Genomic DNA, 18,403 nt, shown 5'->3' with positions numbered 1-18,403 from the left:
GACGGGAGTCCCCCCCATTTTAATTGAACGAGTACCTACCGAGCATAGCTTATAAGGCCCCGGCCGTCACCAGCAGCAGCAGTGTACCACTTGCCACATGCCACCTGGCAGCAGGAGCATCGTTCCTTTTGGAACGGTGAGTGCCCGCAAAGTAAAAATGCAATCATCGTCAAAAATGTGTCACAAAAACCCTTAAAGGAAGGATAAAGCTGCACAGAATGAACCTCTGGACCAGCATAGACTATGGCAAACAGCTGCTGCTAAGTGAAGAGTAAACTGAAATGCAGCGTCAGCGGTACAAAAGAATAAACTAAGCGATTACCTTTCCCCACAAAAAAATATGTAAAAATAGAAGGAAAATGTCAGACAACGATAGTAACTGCAGGCAAGTGAAAATTGGCAACAGTGCGGCCATGAAGATGCATATGAGCGATGAAGTAATCTTCTATGGTAAATAGATCATATGATGCAACAATATTTGACGACGAAGAAAAACTTACATATACAGGCACGCAGATCTAGAATGCCTGCGAATACGTGTGCACACATACATACAATCAAATCTCAGTCGTCCGATGCCTCACGAGTGATGTCCCCGACGCGCACTTCCCCGAAGCAAACGCGCATCGATGTAGAGCAAGATGCTGCTTGTTCTAGTGCGAGGTCACCCCTCGGCGGGCAGTGCAGTGCAAGCGCGTGACAGCTTGCGGACGAAGCCGTGAACCCAAAGCAGATTCTCCAGGCCTAAAAAATGTGTAACCACGTGACTGCTGAAACAACCGAAACCAGAAAGAAGCACATGTACATACATACATATGTACATATGTAGTAATAAGAAAAGGATGATCAGATCATTTTTATTGTTGAATCAATTGTGAATTGTTAAATGAAATGATTAGTGATTAAATGATTCGGCGCTTAGTTGCCGGCCAGGGTGAGGGCCATGATGGCGTTCACCACATCGTTCTCGTTATCCAGCAGGGCTTTGATGGCCTTGGGGCGCGAGCAGGTGGCCTGCATCTGGACCAGTTCGATGTCCTTGTCGTCAAGTTCCATGAGAACTGCCTCGTCGAGCTCCGGCTCCTTCTGGTCGTTTTCCATAGCTTTCGCCCTGGCAAGGGCCTCCCGGTCGCTCTGATCGGCTGCGGTGGCGTTCTCGCGAAAGCGCTGGGCAGCCTGAGCGGCGGCCATATGGGTGATGTCCTCGACTTTCACCTCGCCGAAGCAAAGGTAAGAATCGCCGACCTTGAAGACATCGGGCTGATCCATATAGAGCAAGATGTTCTTGTTCTTGCGCATCGTCACGCGGCTGACGTTCTCCACGGGCTTCAGGTCTAGCTTCGAGAGCAAACGGCGGGACTTCTTCTCGCCACGCGACTGCTTATGTGCGCCGAGGGGCATGGCCCCAGCTTCCGGGTCCAAACTGCCCACAGCATTAGTCACATCGTCATCAGAGACCACCTCGTCATCAGACAAAGCCGTGCAAACATGGGACCCCAGCTGAGGGTATTTCTTGGTCATCCCCATCAGTTGCTGCATTGCTTCGTTGTAGTCCGGGTTTTTGCTCTTCTTTGAAGTGGAAGGGGCGGCGGTGGCAGCGGCGGTGGCAGCGGCGGTGGCAGCGGCGGTCGCAGCGGCGGTCGCAGCGGCGGTCGCAGCGGCCTTATGACTCTTTTGCTTTTTTCCCATCTCGTCTTTCAATTTTCTGCAAAATTTAGAAATAAATCGAGACTTGTACGTGAACAGGGCCACAAAATATAAGCACTAGCTTTTTGGATTTTTTTTTGTGATGCCGTGACGACCAGTTGTAGAAGAAAAAAAGAAAATGTGCTGTCGGAACTTTGACAGCGTTGTCAGGGTTGTCAGGGCTGTCGAGTGTTTCGACACTGAACTGTAACTGAGAGAAAACTCCACTGAACCGCAGCTGGAATGTTCTAGAAAACTAATAATGAAATGAGTGGGTAGATCTATAGAAATATATTCCGTTTAGCAGCTAAATATTTTGATAAATTATATTCCTGAGAGAGATTTTTGCTCAGGATTTTGTTCAAACCAGGGCTGCAGTGGTACTGCGCAAGGTGCTCAAAAGCGCAAACGCGGCCACACCAGCTGGTTGTTTACATTTTGTGATTTCCAACATGGCGATCGTCAACGTTTTTTTTTGTTTTTTTTTTCGTTGTAGACATTTCTTTGTAAAAAATTCTGCGTCTTTCGCAATGAAGGATGAAGCAGGCCAATAAAAGTGGTAGAGATCAATATCGATTGAAAAATCAACTCTGTACAACACTAGTGTTGTGGTGCGCGCATTCCTATTTTTTATTTCGCTCGTGCTTCTCTTTCTGGTGAGCCGCAAAGCTGATTTGAAAGAAATTATTGGATGAATGGCTGGTAACTCCAATAGTATTCAACAATCAAATTGTCTCAAGACCTTATAAATTAACTTAGAGCAAATACAGGCATCAGAAAAGCACAAACTCGGAAATCTTAGTAGGCCTTCTTTCACCTTTATTCTAGCCAAGTTTCGTGTAGGTTTGAAGCAGTCAGGTCTCATAACTTTTTGGCAGTTCATTCCGTTCACATCAAATGTTTCCGACAACATTTATTTTGGTTCTGTACAACAAAGTTCTGAAACCAAACCATTCGAGATGCCTTTGAAGTGCATAGTCCAGTGCGTCCATAAGATAGCACACAACCTAATCGCAGCCCGGCCCGCGGTGACGATTACAAGCGGAGTAAGTCCTGATGTGAGGTCTGATTTGATCGAGTCCTCATGATCTGTGATCTGTCTTTGCAGGGCTGCCAGGTGCCCGCTAAGAATGGCCCTATAGCCAATATGATCTTCTTCGCGGCAATCGCCTGGCCGCTGTACGTGTGCCTCTTGCAGGACGCCATCATCATGCTGAAGGAAATGACCAAGAAGATGACGCGCGAATAGTTGGAGCGTCGTTTATAGAGTGATCATAGCTCAACAGTCAAACACACGTCAAACATACAATACACGGGTCATTCTATTGACCAACTAATACTCAAGATTTTTCGTGCTCATACCGTGCACCGCCTGCTCCAGTTAGGATGCCACCAGTTACCCAATTCCAGCATCTTTCACATTTTTGGGCCATTGCTGTTGCTCTGGCTACTCCTCTGGCTGCTGCCCTGGACGTTCCTTTGGGTTACAAAAAACTACACTGATCAAGTTAAGTTCTATAAGCGTTACTATCACCAAGCTCCTCTCCATAGAACCGAGGGTTGAGCGGTGGCAGAAGATCTTCGAAACCTTCTGCCACATACAGATACAAGAGTTCTTTTAACATTTTACAAAAACTTCGACCATTAAAAACTTACATAACACTGCTGCAAATGTAACCCGAAACCACAATTACTAAAATAAACTGTTGGCATTGCGTGATTTGTATTCTTGTTCTGGTTCTCCAGGATCTATCGAAGGATACAACTAGTTTGTAGATTATATTCGTACCTTTGATATGCTGTTTGCAAAAAATGTGCTGCAAGGCGCAAAAATAATCGAAAATCGTTCGAAAATAACGCAAGTTTTTGCCACCACTAGGCCCCTATGCGCATCCCTAACAAATGTGGTGTGATGCAAATTAAAAACCAATCAGGTAGTTGCTTTAAAATCATTTTAGATAGAAGTTTAATATCTTAATAATTTGTGAACACAAGTTTGAATTTAATATGCATGAATGTATTATGCGTTCTTTAGCAAATGGAATGTTCAGTTGGCGAAAAACTTTCATCTGCAACCGACGGAAGAAACCGCACAGCAGCGCAATTTGTATTGCAGCATGGTAATACAAGTTTTGCGTTAACAAATTTGCAATTGAAATTGAAATTGATGATTGAAAATCCGTAGTGCAGACGTGCCACGTGCCAGCTACGAAATTTCGGGCCTGACAAGGCCAATGGATGGAACTGGCGACGGAGTGGCAGCGGAAAAAGCGAAAGTGCAGCTGTCCCCGCGGCACGCCAGATCCTATCCGATCCCGGCGGGGTCTGAATTTGTATTTGGTTGGGAAAACACGTAGCTTGTCGCCGCGGGTGGCAAAAGCCAAACGGAAAGCAGAGTGAAAATGAAAATGGCATTGCAAAAGGAAGAGGAAAAGGAAAAGAAGCTGTGGTTTAATGTCCGGGGTCCAGCGGTGAGGCGGGGATAGGGTGCCGAGTTACCGTGCAACAAATGTACGTTTAAGGCCATTTTCATCCATTTTAATTGCAGCTGTGGCAGCAGGATTGTCTGCGGTTCTGGCCACCGAAAGTGCCGCACAAACAAGGAGCTCAGAGCCGTGCGGCGGCGCCCGTGGTCGGTGCCTGCTGCGGTTTTCGGAGGAACTTTGCCAGCGGCAAGCCAGAGTCGTGTGTGTGTGGGGAGTGGATCCCTAAAAGCCTGCCAGTTAACTATATTTAAGATAAAAGTGCCACACCCTATTAGCGGACACATTCCGCACTTGTTGCAAGGTCCAGGGCCAGCAATCCGTTGCACATTGCATTCATATCCGATTCATATGTCTTCCCCCGAGATCTGGATGTCTCTGGCGCGGCTTAACCCTCGCTGATGCGTTTTTAATTGCTCGGTTTTTTTAATTAAAGTGTGAGGCGAAAAAGTCAGGGGCAACCCACCAACGACCAACGACCACTGGCCTTGCCCCTTCTCCTTCTCCTTCTCCTTTGGCAATAATTAAACTTTATCTTCGGGTCAGCTCCTAATTGAGTTGCATAAATTATGTAATGGTGAAGAGGGGAAAACAACTGGCAACCGGCAACTGGCGGATGATGCAACCGCCGCCCCTCCCCACTTGGCTAAGTGGCTTCCACCTTAATTGAATTCAAGAGGAGAGGCCATCTAATCAGATATTCGCTATTGCCAGTCATAAATTCATATCAGCCAGCCCACAGTATTGCCAGGAGTCCAAGGCAGGCCGAAGTCGGCTTTTAACTTTTCGGTCGATTCGATTCGATGTGGAAAACTTTTTGGCTTGGCTGGCACGTTCGTCCCATGATTAATTATCCCGCCCCATATGCTGCAGTGAGTGTCATCTGGGGCTCCGCCCCCCCTCTGTCCACTTTAGTCGAGGCTTAGTTTAGCTTTGTAGTTTGGTTTTCCTTTTTGTTTTTCCTGAGACGCGGCGCGACGGCCTGCGCATGAAAAATGAACCCAAGCCCACAGGCAGACAGGCAGACAGGCTGGCAGGCTGGTAGGCAGGCATCAGCCAGTCCAAGGAGCAGAAGGCACCAAAGAGACATCACCACTGGGTCTTGGCCCGGAGACGGCGGGTCTGTCAAGGCAATAAAGTCCATTAGAGAAGCCGCTGGGTGCTGGCTGCTGGGAGCCAAGAATCTGTAACGCATTAATCATGCAAGTTTCGAGAAATGATTGAAATCATATTACAATGTGATGGCCCCTGTTCCAGCCATGTTTCGACGGCGGCTGTTTGCCCATACATATATAAAAAGATGTTTCTGTAATTGAGATGTTAGCCAAGACATTTATATTGTACTTCGGAAACGATATACATATGTACACACGAGTATCTATCCTTCTTGCAGCTTCTGTTGATGTTTAAGTTTCTGTTGAACTAAGAGCTAAACTTCAAGGAAAGTAAAACAGAAAGCTAGTAAAGATTCTTCACTAGCTGCTGCTTAAAGTGCATGAAAGAACTTACAGTAAAAGAACTTACAGAAACCATCTCTTAATCAAATTGTGACTAAATTGATGGCTTTTCCTTTAGTTTTTCCACAAGTTGTGTATTAAATTAAGAAAGTATCTTTTAGTATGGTCTTAGTAGGGTGTATCCCTTAGTCACATGTCTTTTAACTCCTTCTTGACAGGTTATTTCATTTGGTTTTCGTGTTGATATTGCTTTTGTCTTGGTCCATAATTTGACGGTTCTTTTTCGGGTTGGGGCTTAATCTGCCACATCGCTGCGGTCGAGCTGTTGATGAGCTGGAATCCCATTTTGGGGGGCGGTTTTTGCGGTTTGGAGCGAAATGAATGTCGGACCCCCATCTGAAATATGTCAACCTTGAGCATGGGGCTGAAGCGCTTATCGCCAAATGACCCCAGACGACGTCGACGACAGCCGAGCCTTGTTCTGAGCCACCCAACCGCATCCGAGTCCGCACCGAACCACCTGCCCCACCGCAAACCTGAAGCCAGTGAAGCGGCAAAGAAAATCAATTTCCTTTGCCTCCGGCTTCTGGAGGGGGGAAGAGGAGTCTGGGCCGAGCTGAAGTCTGACATTTATTACCATATAAGGAGCCAGGGACTATTCGGAGTATCCGCGGGCCAGGACCCACACAAAAGACGAACAACTAAAAAACAGCAAACAGGAAACTGCAGCGCGACAAATGGCGCACACCCACACCAACAACAATAAGGAATCGCTCCACCCACTACCACCGCCACTCCCACTCCCACTCCCAAACCCCCAAGCATTTTCCTTCCATTTTAAGGTGCTCCGGCATTGTGTGCATATTGTGTGAAAATATGAAATATGGAAATGCCGGAAAGCGAAAAGTTGTCCCTGGCACAATAAAATGCAATTTCCCTCAAGAGGCAAACGGGGCGTGGCCATGCTGCGAATATACATTGCTAATTTCCGTTAACAACAAGGAGGAGCATTCTGTGTGTGTGTGTGTGTGTGTGTGCGGATTCCGCCCAGATCATATTCCACACCCTTCCAGAGCCAAGCGGGAGAGCAAGGCTATTAGCAGAAAATGTTTGCATACATTTTTGAAATTTTGTAAAGAAATATGAGGAGTTATGGGCCAGAAAACAAGCGGTTTTTGCACTCAAAGAAAGTGATTAGTTCTGATAGAAAAATATGGCAAGGTGTCCATTTCATCCTTTAAAGAAGCCACGGTGTTTCCATCATGGGACTAGTTTTTAGATATAAATTAACCCCTTATCTGGAGCCAAAGATACTGATTTTCTCTATGGTTTTTCCAGGTGTGCCGATTATCATGGCAAGCAATGTGAAACAACAACAGCAAGATCAATGCACAACCAGTGAAGAGCCGACGCTACAGAGAGTACGATCAGTAGTCGAGGGTCGACCGTCTGGACCCGGAGGATGCCAAGATTGGCCTAAACAGCGATCTCAGCAGCAGCAGCAGCAGCAGCAGCAGCAGCAGCAGCAGCAGTACCACCACCACCAACAACAACAGCATCAGGGGCAGCATCAACGGCAGCCGCGCCAACACGAGCTACTGCATCATCCGCGTAAGCCGCTCCCGGCACTGACCGCCCGTGGCCGCCTGCTAGTCAGTGAGGGGGCTCGACGGCGGGAAGTGCGGGGCTGTGGCCGAGCTGGTGCCGAGGGTGGAGTCGGAGTTGGCGGCGGCGGTGGCCTGTTGTGCTGCAGCCTGGACGCACTGAAGCGGCCGGCCAAGCTGCTGCAGTTCGGCTTCCTGCTACTGATCCTACTCCTTGCCAGCCATGGAGATCTTGTCCAAGCGGAGGGCAATGTTGGTAAGTGCTCTCCAAAGTTAACCCATGACCTATCTCCATCGGAATATATTCCCCCATGGCCCTGCCACACATAAAGTGTTGTGCTAACTTTTTGCCCGCTTCTCCCATTGTGTGTTGCGGCAAAAACATTTACAAGTTTAATTAAAACTTTGACGCACAAAACAAGCACGCAACACAGCCTCCGTGCTCCGTGCACCACCTCTGTGCAGCTTCCTGTGCCACCAGATTGTCCATATCCACGTGCCCCTCCATCTGTCCACATGTGCTCTGCAAATATATTTTGAACTCGTTTATCCAGCCCATGCATAATCCAATTGGTATCGCCAGGGACCAGGGTCCAGGGACCAGGGAATGCTGGCCCCCACTCGGCCTTTGTCCATTTGCATGTGCATCTGCATGTGTGTGTGTGTTTGGGCGGCCAGGAAATGGCCTCTACGGCCGGAACTGGACCAAAAGCCAGCTAAACGAGTTACAGTTGCCAAACGAAATTATGAATGTGCAACAGGCCCGAGTCATACGACTACCAGCAGAGTCACTCTCCTCTTAGGCAATTATGTGTGGGTCAGGGGATTGGGGGGTTTGATTTGGGTCCAGCTAGTGGTCTGTGAATAGTAGGTGGTCGATTAGAACTGTCAACCAATTTATTAGGACATCAATTTGTCTGATTTTTGAAGATTAAATTGAGTTTCCAGGGTTATAGGACTCGAAGGAGATTAGGTAGTGGATTTTCCATTGCCCTTGTTGATGAAAAGCAATATCCAAGTACACCTTGTAGGGATTGTTTGTCTGACGAATTGAAATGGGTCATTGATTTGATTAAGAGTGTATTTTATCCAAATGATTTGCTTTTAGACACAAGTATTCAAGTCCTGCATGAATAGGTAACCGAATACATTCGGTGGAATCGATTCTTTACATATCAGTACATCGAATCGCTCGCATAAAGCGGATTGAGCGAAGCAGGCATCTTCCCCGCAACGGTTCAGATCCGAAAATTTCGGTTTTTTTCTCGCTCACTCTCTGTTTGGCTGTTTTGTAGAAAGAATGAGCAAGGCAGTGCCTTGCGCTGCAATTCCAGTCACACTTATATTAATCGTTCTATAAATACGAGAATCACAATATTGGTCTTCCACAGAAAGTTTTTCTTCTAATTTCATTGCTTTATGTACATTTTTTAGTCAGTTTTAATACAAAATTCAATGAAATTCCAGTATTTACTCGTTTAAATATAGATTAAGCGACATCGTTCGGGGTTTAGTTTCGAATTCTTCCACCACTTTTCCTATTTGTTAGACCTGCTCTCCTTTATTTTTGAGAATCAGAAACTTTGATGAAAGACCACTGCTTTATCAATAAACACCCCCTCCTCCGAGCTTCGTTTGCTCTTTTAAGCCTCAAATTGTTCACCTTTTAACAACGTTTTTGTCACCTGCCGAATTCACCGACCCGTACGAATAAAAACCAACCGACCGTTAAAACCAATTGCATATTCGACTGCTCATGAATAAGATGAAATACTCATGCTATTATATAAATGAATAAATATAATAATTTCATTGATTGCAAAATTGAATTTCCATATAAATACGGATATATGCATATCTGTTTTTTCCACATACTCGTAGTTTCCATATACACACGTTATCCCGCTGGCATAATCGGATTGTGTGTGCTTTTTGGTTTCCATTTAAGTAATTTCCATATATTCAATTTTCGTAATTATTTCATCCATGCATAAATTATATTCCACCGCAAAATGTAAGATTTTGCCATCATGCCTCAAGTCGTGCTTTGGTTGAGCACTCGCCAGCTTATCATATTCATCTTTGCAACTTCCTTACGTATTCATGGCAGCAACTGGCGGTAACTGGTTTAAGCCCCACAAGGAGTGGGTGGTGCGAGCTGCCACAGGACTCACAGTTCGTATCCTGGTCAGGGTACAGCTGCACACCGATTCACTGCTCGTATCCTGGCCTGGAACAGCTTCGCAGCTTGTATCCTGGTCAGGGTACAGTCGCGCAGCTCGTATCCTGGCTTGAAAAACCCTCACAGCTCGTAACCAGGCCTCGTTGCACCCTCTCCCAGCTCGTTTCCGGATCCCGGGCAAGGTACAGCTTCCCGCTGCCATGACAACAACTAGTTGCTGCTGTGGCAACGCTGCCACTCCCACACCCACACCCACACCCACTCCCACCAGCCACCAGGGGGCTGGTGCCCATGCAAATTTGCAGCTTTCGCTTCATGCACGTCAGCAATCATCCCACAGCCCACAGCCCACATGCAAAGTTAGGCACGGGGATAGGCGGCGGGGTAGGGGGAGCTCTGCTCTGCACATCCATTTATGCACAGCCTTGCGCAAATATCAACAGGAGCTAGGTCCTGGGATTTATTGATTGCAACTGGTGCTGCTACGCCCACACGTCCTGAGTCCTGCGTCCTGCAGGGGCTCTCACTCATCCTGCAGGTGTCTGCAGCACAGACGAGCACAAGTATACACAACCTGGCAAACAGATAAATGTTCCGGCAGTGCAGATGACTGCTCCTGACAATGGGCGACATTGTTGTTGGCCGTGTCATGTATGTATAAATTAGCTGACGGGCGGGAGGCGCCACCAGCACAAGCAACATCATCATTAGCAGCAGCTGATGCTCCGCTCCGCTCTAGTCCGCTCCGATGGTTGGCTGCGCCACACCGAACCATGGGTCCTGCTTGGGTCCCGGTCCTGGCCTGTTGTGCAACTTTTGATGGCAGCACAATAAAATTTAATTAACAGCTGCAGCACGAGGAGGAGCTGTCGCTGTCGCTGGAGTCCCTTGTGAGTGCGGTGGGCTCCCTGTTGCATGCAACAGTCTCCCACATTGACCTTTGCCCGCCTGCGAGGCATGACAGGATCACAGAATGGCAAAAACAACTTCATTAAACTGACGTTCCAGGACAGGGCCACACCCATCGTAATGGTGGAATGGAACTTTATCTGCTCGCCTCTGCTGCTGCTGTTGCCGTTGCCGTTGCCGTTGCCGTTGCCGTTGCTGTGTGCTGCATATCTATTAATTTCATTTGTAAAACAAATATTTGCACTCACCGACAGGCCAGCCCGAGGAAGAGAGAAGGAGAGAGAGACAGTAGAATTCTCATATTTTGCGCAGTATTTTCTGCATTTTCTGCAAATGAAAATCCCAATCTCGGTCATATGCAAAGCCTGAGGCAGAACCAGAGCCCGAACCCGCTTTGCCTTGCTTTTGCAGCGAATTGGTTTTTACATTTTCGCGCATTTTCACATTTTCAAATCAGAACCGAATGCATTATTAATTAGTTGGCTGTCGGACTGCTGAAAGGCCCCGGACATTGAAAACTTTTTAAATATATTCAGTGCGACGTGGACGTGGCCGAGTCCACGGCTAATGCAATTCCCTTGTAGAGCCCCAGCCCCAGCCACGTTGCGTATACGCCATGGAGTTTTTCGACGCAGCTTTGGAATACATCATCGAAACCACAATTGTGCATAGGTACTACTACCGAGTATCTATGTAAATGTACAAAGGGTTAGGTTTAGGTTTAGGGTTAGGGTTAGGGGTGCTCTATACAATGGTGGAATGTTGTTTGTGGCTGCGATCCTAATCCCCGTCAGAAAGGTCTAACCAATTCCGATTGCATTGCTCGTAAGTGCATTTGCGGTGTGCAGCTTTCAGCGGGAATTATACCCATTCAACATGATAGGTGCTGGCTCTTGAAATCCCCAAAAACCTAGCGCCTTAAATTCAAAGCTTTGTGTACCTATCAACTGGTTTCTGGTTTTTCTGCTAGAAAAAACTTCCGATTCCTCAGAGAATGTGTCTCGAACAAAAAAATAGACCAGAGGACTCAAATTTTTGTTTGTTTTTTTTTAATAATTCTTTTGGGACTTTGAACTTTGAAGCCCGAAAAATCTCTTCTACTCAAAAAATCTCTTTCTCTCTCTACACATCCATGTTTTTTGCCACTTCCAATCCCTGAGATATATGCTGTTGATCTCCGGGCATCAAATCTAAACTGGCACAAGGCTCTTGCCATCCTAGTTGCAACTTCCAACTGTGTGTTTTTTTTCTCTGCTTGCAACAAATAAATTTGCACAAGGCCCAAAGCATAATGGATGGATGACTGCGTTGAGTGGCGCAAATGATAGTTAGTTTTGGATGAAAGTTGGCATCCCCCCAGTCCACCCCCGGCGCCAGTCTCCAGTTGGGGAGAACTCTTATCGCGAATGTGAGCCGGAAAAATAATTGCTGTTCAGCAATTTGAGGCGCTTCTGCTTCAGGGTTTCCCTTTGATTCCAGCTCCTGCTTTTGGATTTAATACGATGTCGGTACTGGCTGCTACTGCTTTCCCGACGGCAATTTAATTTATCAAATGGTGCGGGGCCCAGGCCATGCCCCCGCCCGTGCCCCTGCCCGGCAAACAACTTGCAACTAATGAAAATGCACTTAATTTGCGCCACGCTCAAGTCATTTGGAACAAATTGCTGTCTGTTTATAAGGCGGAGTGAGGGCTGCCAGTGGGGGGGTGTGGCACGACCTCCTCCCTGCATTGTTAACGTAAACATATTGCCGACATAATCGAAGAACAGCGAAAGGAGGACTCCTTCCTTGCACTCGAGTGCTTCCAAAAGTTTTGCAAGGGCGCTCGGCTGGGTGCCCTATTACTTTTCGGCTTGTCAACTGATTGCGCGCTCAATTCTCGAGCAAAATGTAACGAATGTACAGAGAAAACAGCAGAAAATACCGACTACCTCTGTAGCAGAGTCCGAAACTTTTCTGCCATTCTGAAAGCGTTTTAAGCGCCGCAATTACAGCCAGAAAGAAGGCTCTAAGCGCATTCTGTGTCTATGTACCTTTAGGGCTCAAAACGCACTATGTATCCAAGTTTTTCTGTGGCTTAGGACGCACTCTGTATCCCTGTTCTCTCTCTCCCTCTCCCTTCCTCTCTGTGCGGCAGTTACTGTTGCATGTTGGTGCGTTTCCGTCCCCGTGCCATTAGGACGGGGAAAAAGATTTATGCCAGTTTTCAGTTTAAGTTTCTCTTGAGTGGATTTGACCAGGAAAAGTGGAAAAGCTTGCACTGTTGGATGGCAATTTGTTGCTTAATTTGTGGCAAATATTTCCAAGGAAATGTCTGCTTGAAAAGAAGCAAATTTCTCAAATATCTGGAATAAATAAGAGAAAAATTTGTGGGCCACAAAGGAAAGCTTAAATATGTATTTGCACAAATTCTTTGAGCTCTCACAAAGGTTCCAAGAATGGTTTTTGATCCTAAAAATAAATATAAAATTGTTTCATCAGCTTTGAACATTCGGATAATTTGAGTACCTATGAAATTTACACAAAATAAATGGGAAATTCAATAGATATTGGAAACATGCAGCTGCCTCTTAAAATATTGTATTTTGTGTCCTGCTATAGAATTATGTCGGCTCTCTAATCCATTCATGGCTACAATTTGTGGCCCCGTCTCTGTCGGATGTGGTGGCCATCGTGGAAATTCAATTATATGGCTATTGGAGCGCATGATGGCCAGGCAGCCAGTGGCTGCTGTCTTCCATCAATACTTGAGGCAAGTTAATTAAACTTTCCGTTCTGAAAGGCCTTCAATGGCTAGATGAAGATGTAATTAAGAGATAAAACTCAGACAATGGGGCACACACATCATCTCGTATGAGTATAGTATTCGAGATGTGTGCGGTTACGCCCACCTGTGCTGTCTCTGCCCCCACCCCTGCCCCTGCAATTCTCAGGAGCCAAAGGAGCAAGGTCCTCGGTCCATCCTTACCAGCCAACTGTATCCCATTTAAAGATAAGCAATCGAGCAGAAATAAAGATATTGAATGGGCAATGAACCATTTCCAGACACGCCCACGCCCACTCCCAACACCCGCCAGCCCCTACCAAGGACCCGCCCGAGTGGCAGCAAAAATTGCAGATAATGACGAGAGCGAGAGAGAAAAGAGCAGCTGGGCGAATGACAAAAGCCTGGCTAATGAATAATAACCGTAATCATCGTTAAGATTCAGGCACATCAAAATATACAATAACCAAATAAATAATAGCAATAAAAGAGGCAGACATAACGAATGGCCTCGACGAGGTGGTACCGAGCACAAATGGGGGAAAAAATAATAATAAATTGAAGGGGGTTCCCAAATAAATGGTACATAATTGTGGCTACACAAATTAAGCAGTGGAAATATTGATTATAAAAGAACAAATTGCTTCCCATCTATTTGACTGAGAGTGGAAAATCTCAGAGGTTGAAATATTTGTGTTATTACAAATTAAATTGATTTTTACATAATCGTTTTATTTTGCTTTTAAGAAGGACCTTTTCCGTCTTATTACACAAGTCCTTACATTCCCCTCTCAATTTTTACATATTTGTCTGCTATTTTCTGTAATTTGTAATACAAAATATCATTAATTTGAACTATAATCCCCTATATTGCTACTTAAAATTCATGGGGATTCTCGTAAGCCTATTCTACGACACTTTTTAAACAAGTTTAATGGATATATTAGCCCTCCACCTCTGCCTCTGCCCTTCTTCCTTTCCGACCTCGAAACAGTCAGTCCCCGGATGCCCCGTGTGGGTAATGGGCATCGGAATCGCTGTCTGGCGGCGGGCATCGACATCTGAAGAGGCGACCGAATTGACAGCGAGAGAGTGTCATAAAAATTAACGTGGCATCGTAAATATTTCGACATTGGGCTCAACAGAGTACCTACATACATGGCAAATGTTATATTTGAGTGAAAATATGCGTAAAATTGTTCGAAAGAACTCACAAAACAGACACACACACTCGAAAATGAAAAAAAAAACCTATAAAAGAAAAAGAGGAAAATGGAGAGGCAACTGGTTGCTATCCCCAACGCCACTCCTGCCTTCTGCCTGTTTTTTCCGGATTATTATTTCCTCATATGGAAAATGGGTGTGGCCCCCACCGCGTCGGCAGCCGCAAGGCAAATCCCAGCCATTACTTTGTTGGCACTTTGTTTTCGGGTCGGGTCTGGTCTGCCTTTTGAAGTTACAATGCCATTTTTGTGGCTTTTTATTCGGTCGCCATTGGCCGTGGCTTCCATTAGACCATTTTAAATGGAACAGAAACTAGCAGAAGCCATTCATATGTTGCGTAATGTATGTAAATGTATTTATTTGACACAGAAATGGGGGCAGGAGGCCGGCGAAACCTTTGCCAAAAGCAAATAAATGTTAATTTAATGTTAATATTGTTTACTTGGCCTGCAAGGTGTAACAAAGGCTGCTCCAAGGGCTCCAAGGAGGTTCGGTGTTCGGTGTTCGGTGTAGGGGTGTAGGCAAATAGTAAACCAAATGTCAGGCACGGGTGTGTGTGTGGGCGAGTGTGTATCTGTGTGAGAGTGCTTTGCTTGCGGCAAGTGTAAAAAACACAGATGCTTGGGCCAGGGCCCGGGCTGGGGCCAACAACAACAAAAAACATGTAAAATTCATTGAGCAAATGCCAGGAAACCAGCCCCCGAACAGAGCACAGAGCGTGGGCGGGGCAGCAGCTGCTCTGGGCGGTATGGGAGGGGCTGGTAGGATGTGTGCTTACCCTCTCCAGGAATCGTAAGTCTCCAGAATGCCAGGACACCATGCCCCAGGACACCAGGGCCTAGGACATGTGTAGGCGTGCGGAAATTTAATAAGGACTGGATTTTTATGTGTTACGCATACGCAAATAAATAAGTTCCCCCATGCAGCCAGGCAGGAACACAAAATGTGTATTTATGTGTTTGGTATACAAGTATTTTGCCTGCTATAATCATGCTCCATTGGGCCTCCCCTAATTTGTTCTTAATACATACACACACACACACACACACATAGAACGGGCCATGTTGAGTGACCTTTTGAGCTAATGATTTGATTTATCGGCCCAGGCCAGGCCAGCGACAGAAAGGCACAAATTAATTTTCTCCACCTGCGTTGCATACTTTGCGGCCTGGGCTCGTAATTGATTCGAGCCTGGTCGAAAACAAATTAAGGTCGAAAATAAAACAATTAGAGCCGCTTAATGGCCAAACACCAGCGGACACTGTGCCTGCTCATACATTACCCAATATGGATTATTTAGATTAATATACTCCATTAAAAAAGGATGACATATAACATTAAAATTGTGCATAAATTTAATGAATTTAAAAAGGGCGTGAGAATGGAGGGTGGAGTATTTTAATTGTTTTTAAATGCTGTTTGAAATAAATTTGGTCATTCAATCCATCCCCAACTCAAATGAGGCTTGAAATAAAGACTGTGAATTTACAAAACATTTAAAAATGGTCCAAATCTGAGTTACTAAATGATTTCTACCTCATTTGCATAATTTTTGGTCATATTTTCAACCACTACAATTAGTCAAAAGCGAGCTTTGGCGATAAATTAATGGATATATAATGAACTAATAAAAACAGCACCTACCACAATAGAAGCTTATACCCTCAACAATTAAAGACTTTAAATATGAATGAATTTTTGTTATACTTTGTAACATCTTTAAATCCCCACAGGAAAGAGTTTTGATGGTTAAAAAAGTTCTCTATACCTAATGTTTTTATGGCAAATTAAACTTAATCCTAAAGAACAAAGTTCCAGCTTACTCAATTTATTCATGCTTAAATTTCCCCTCATATTCCTCGAGGTATAAGAACCTTCTGTAACACTTTGTTAGACATTTAGCCAAATGCCTGAACAACATTAAATGGTCTCTCGGGGGAGCGTTGAAAAAAGGTACAAACTAAAACACATTGAAAAACTTTAAATGGTTTTCGGTTTCTGTTTGAACAAGGTGGAAGCACTCGAAACTAGAGCGTCAAATGTTTGGCCAAAAGTATTCCGGCAGTTCAATGATAACACTTGGCCGGTTCCATCCGATTCTATCGGACACCCCCGGCCCACACCCCGTGTTTGAGCAAAAGTTTTTCGAGCACTTTGCAGTTGTTTTCCTTCCTTGTGGACTCGACTACGGTACGACAACGGCCATAATTTATGCAAAAAATCTAATGAATTTTTCATGCCCTGGGAAACAACAAAATAGCACAAACAACAAGAGCACAAATTAATGAAAATTCATGAACGAGGAGTCCTGGTGATGGCCAGCGCCTTTCCTTTCCTTGGGCCGGGGGCCCTGCCCTTCCCTCCATTAATAAGCACAAATTAAAAGCTGCCTAAACATTCATGAAAATCAAGGCAGAAACAAAGGGGGCGGGTGGTGCGAAAATGGTGAAAAATGTGTGCCCAAAATAATAAGCAATCAGGATCTGTGCGTATTCCTTTATGGTAGATTGGAAAAGTAATTGCACATTAATGCCATCGAAGCGCGAAGTGACGACAACAAATGGGAAACTTATTTGCATTTAATTAAATCAATTTGGGCGCATCGTAAATTCGTTGGATCCCAGCCTTCTCAGACGCCCACAGCCATTGCCACAGCCACGGCCTACGGCCGAAACCACTCCCACACCGATGATTGTGGGCGTTCAACAATTTATTTTATTTTCCGTGCACAAAATTGTCTGAATTTTGTATAAAGCCAATTGCTGTGGGGATTTGCATAGAGGGGGGCTCCGATTGATCCTGCTTATGCAAGGGATACCTATGCCTGCTATAAATGCAAGGTGGGTGCAGCAGTGGGGGAAGGGTATTAGCAGGACCCTGCTTTGGGTTTGTTTGCTGACTGGCAAAATGCAATGCAAGCCTCAGGGGGTCTGGTCGGGTCTCCTCTTCGGAGGCAACCTCTGGCATTAGTACTACGCCCGGGGCACCTGCAATCAGGCATCATATTTGAAATTTTTTATTGCGATTTCGATTCAACTGCGTTTTCGATTGCGCAGCATCCGCCTTCGCCTCCGCCTCCGACTCCGCCTCCGGATGCGTTTCCTACTGCAGCTTTTGCTTATCCCACGTTTCAATTTCAGTTTTTGGGCAGATTCGTTTGCAAAGGAAGTCCTTGCTGCAGGTCCATTCCAGGTCACTTTCGAAACGGAATTTCTAATAAATCGCACACAAAGAGCCAACCAAAGAGGGAGAGAGAGGGACAGGTGGTACTCTGTGAATGAATTCAAAATTGATGTGCAATGCGGACACCCGGATCCCGGATTCCGACTCCGACTCGGCATTGGACTGGGGTTGGGGCTCAATTTGTTCCACAAAGGAGATGGAAAAATCTTTGCAGCTGCAGAGACATGGTAATTAGACGGGCGAAATTCGTTTGGAATTTCTGTTGGCCATGACGACAGGATGTGCAGAGACAGTGGCTAATGAATGAATGAACGAATGAATGAGTGAATGAAGTGCGGTGAGGTGTAAGGGGGAACATAATAGAGAGCTGCCACTCTTCATTCTCCGTTTTTCCATTGGGATTTTATATTGGATTTTCAGAGCTTTCAGAATTTTGTTTGTTAATTTTTCTGCTTAAGAAGAAAGACGGAAAAATTAATTATGAATCTCTTCACTTATCCTCCTCTTATCCTTGCATTGTTCCTAGCTATCTTATAGATTTTTCCAAAGCAGCTTGTTATTGTGTACCTCCTCTTGGATTGTAGCCTTTTGAAAAGTACAGATTTGTTTCGGAGGCCACTTGACATTTATCCGAACAATGCTGACATCCAGCAGTTTGTTGTTTGATGAACCATCCCAGCAAATAAACAGCTTCGTTTGACTATAGTTGTGGAGCGACCACATGAGTCGGTCGTATGTCCAGGACTCGCACTCATTTCTCTCCTTGTAGCTGCCGGTCTGCGCTTTTGTCAGGCTCTTTATCTTCCTCGTGCTGGCCCTAGCCCTGGCCAGAACTGGCACTCAATTTATTAGTGCTCTTTGGGAAGGAGCAAGCAGAAGGAAGAGACTCAAAGTGGCTGCCATAAAAAGTT

At 45.5% G+C, this 18,403-nt stretch overlaps 2 protein-coding genes and 1 long non-coding RNA gene across 4 annotated transcripts in view; 2 read left to right on the top strand and 1 right to left on the bottom strand.

Moving 5' to 3' along the window:
* The window catches only part of LOC108163606, a 42,193-nt gene that overhangs the window by 10,506 nt on the left and 13,284 nt on the right, over window positions 1–18,403 (top strand). For both annotated transcript variants that reach the window (XM_017298996.2, XM_017298997.2), the window contains exon 2: window positions 6,965–7,486. In XM_017298996.2, the coding sequence (XP_017154485.1) occupies window positions 6,965–7,486 (522 nt within the window). The remainder of the gene's footprint in view (window positions 1–6,964; window positions 7,487–18,403) is intronic.
* LOC117188749 (nascent polypeptide-associated complex subunit alpha-like protein 1) lies at window positions 825–1,889 on the bottom strand. The gene has a single exon (XM_033393050.1). The coding sequence runs from the start codon at window positions 1,687–1,689 to the stop codon at window positions 919–921; it is 771 nt and encodes a 256-aa protein (XP_033248941.1). The 5' UTR covers window positions 1,690–1,889; the 3' UTR covers window positions 825–918.
* LOC108163609 lies at window positions 3,535–5,060 on the top strand. Its single transcript, XR_001775693.2, has 3 exons — window positions 3,535–3,620; window positions 3,722–3,806; window positions 3,872–5,060. It is a non-coding gene; the product is annotated as an uncharacterized LOC108163609 (long non-coding RNA).

This window comes from Drosophila miranda, chromosome 4 (genome assembly GCF_003369915.1).
Source record: "Drosophila miranda strain MSH22 chromosome 4, D.miranda_PacBio2.1, whole genome shotgun sequence".
In the NCBI taxonomy this organism is placed as follows: domain Eukaryota; kingdom Metazoa; phylum Arthropoda; class Insecta; order Diptera; family Drosophilidae; genus Drosophila; species Drosophila miranda.
Note: the sequence above shows the minus strand (reverse complement) of the source record. Positions and strands in the feature narration are given on the sequence as shown.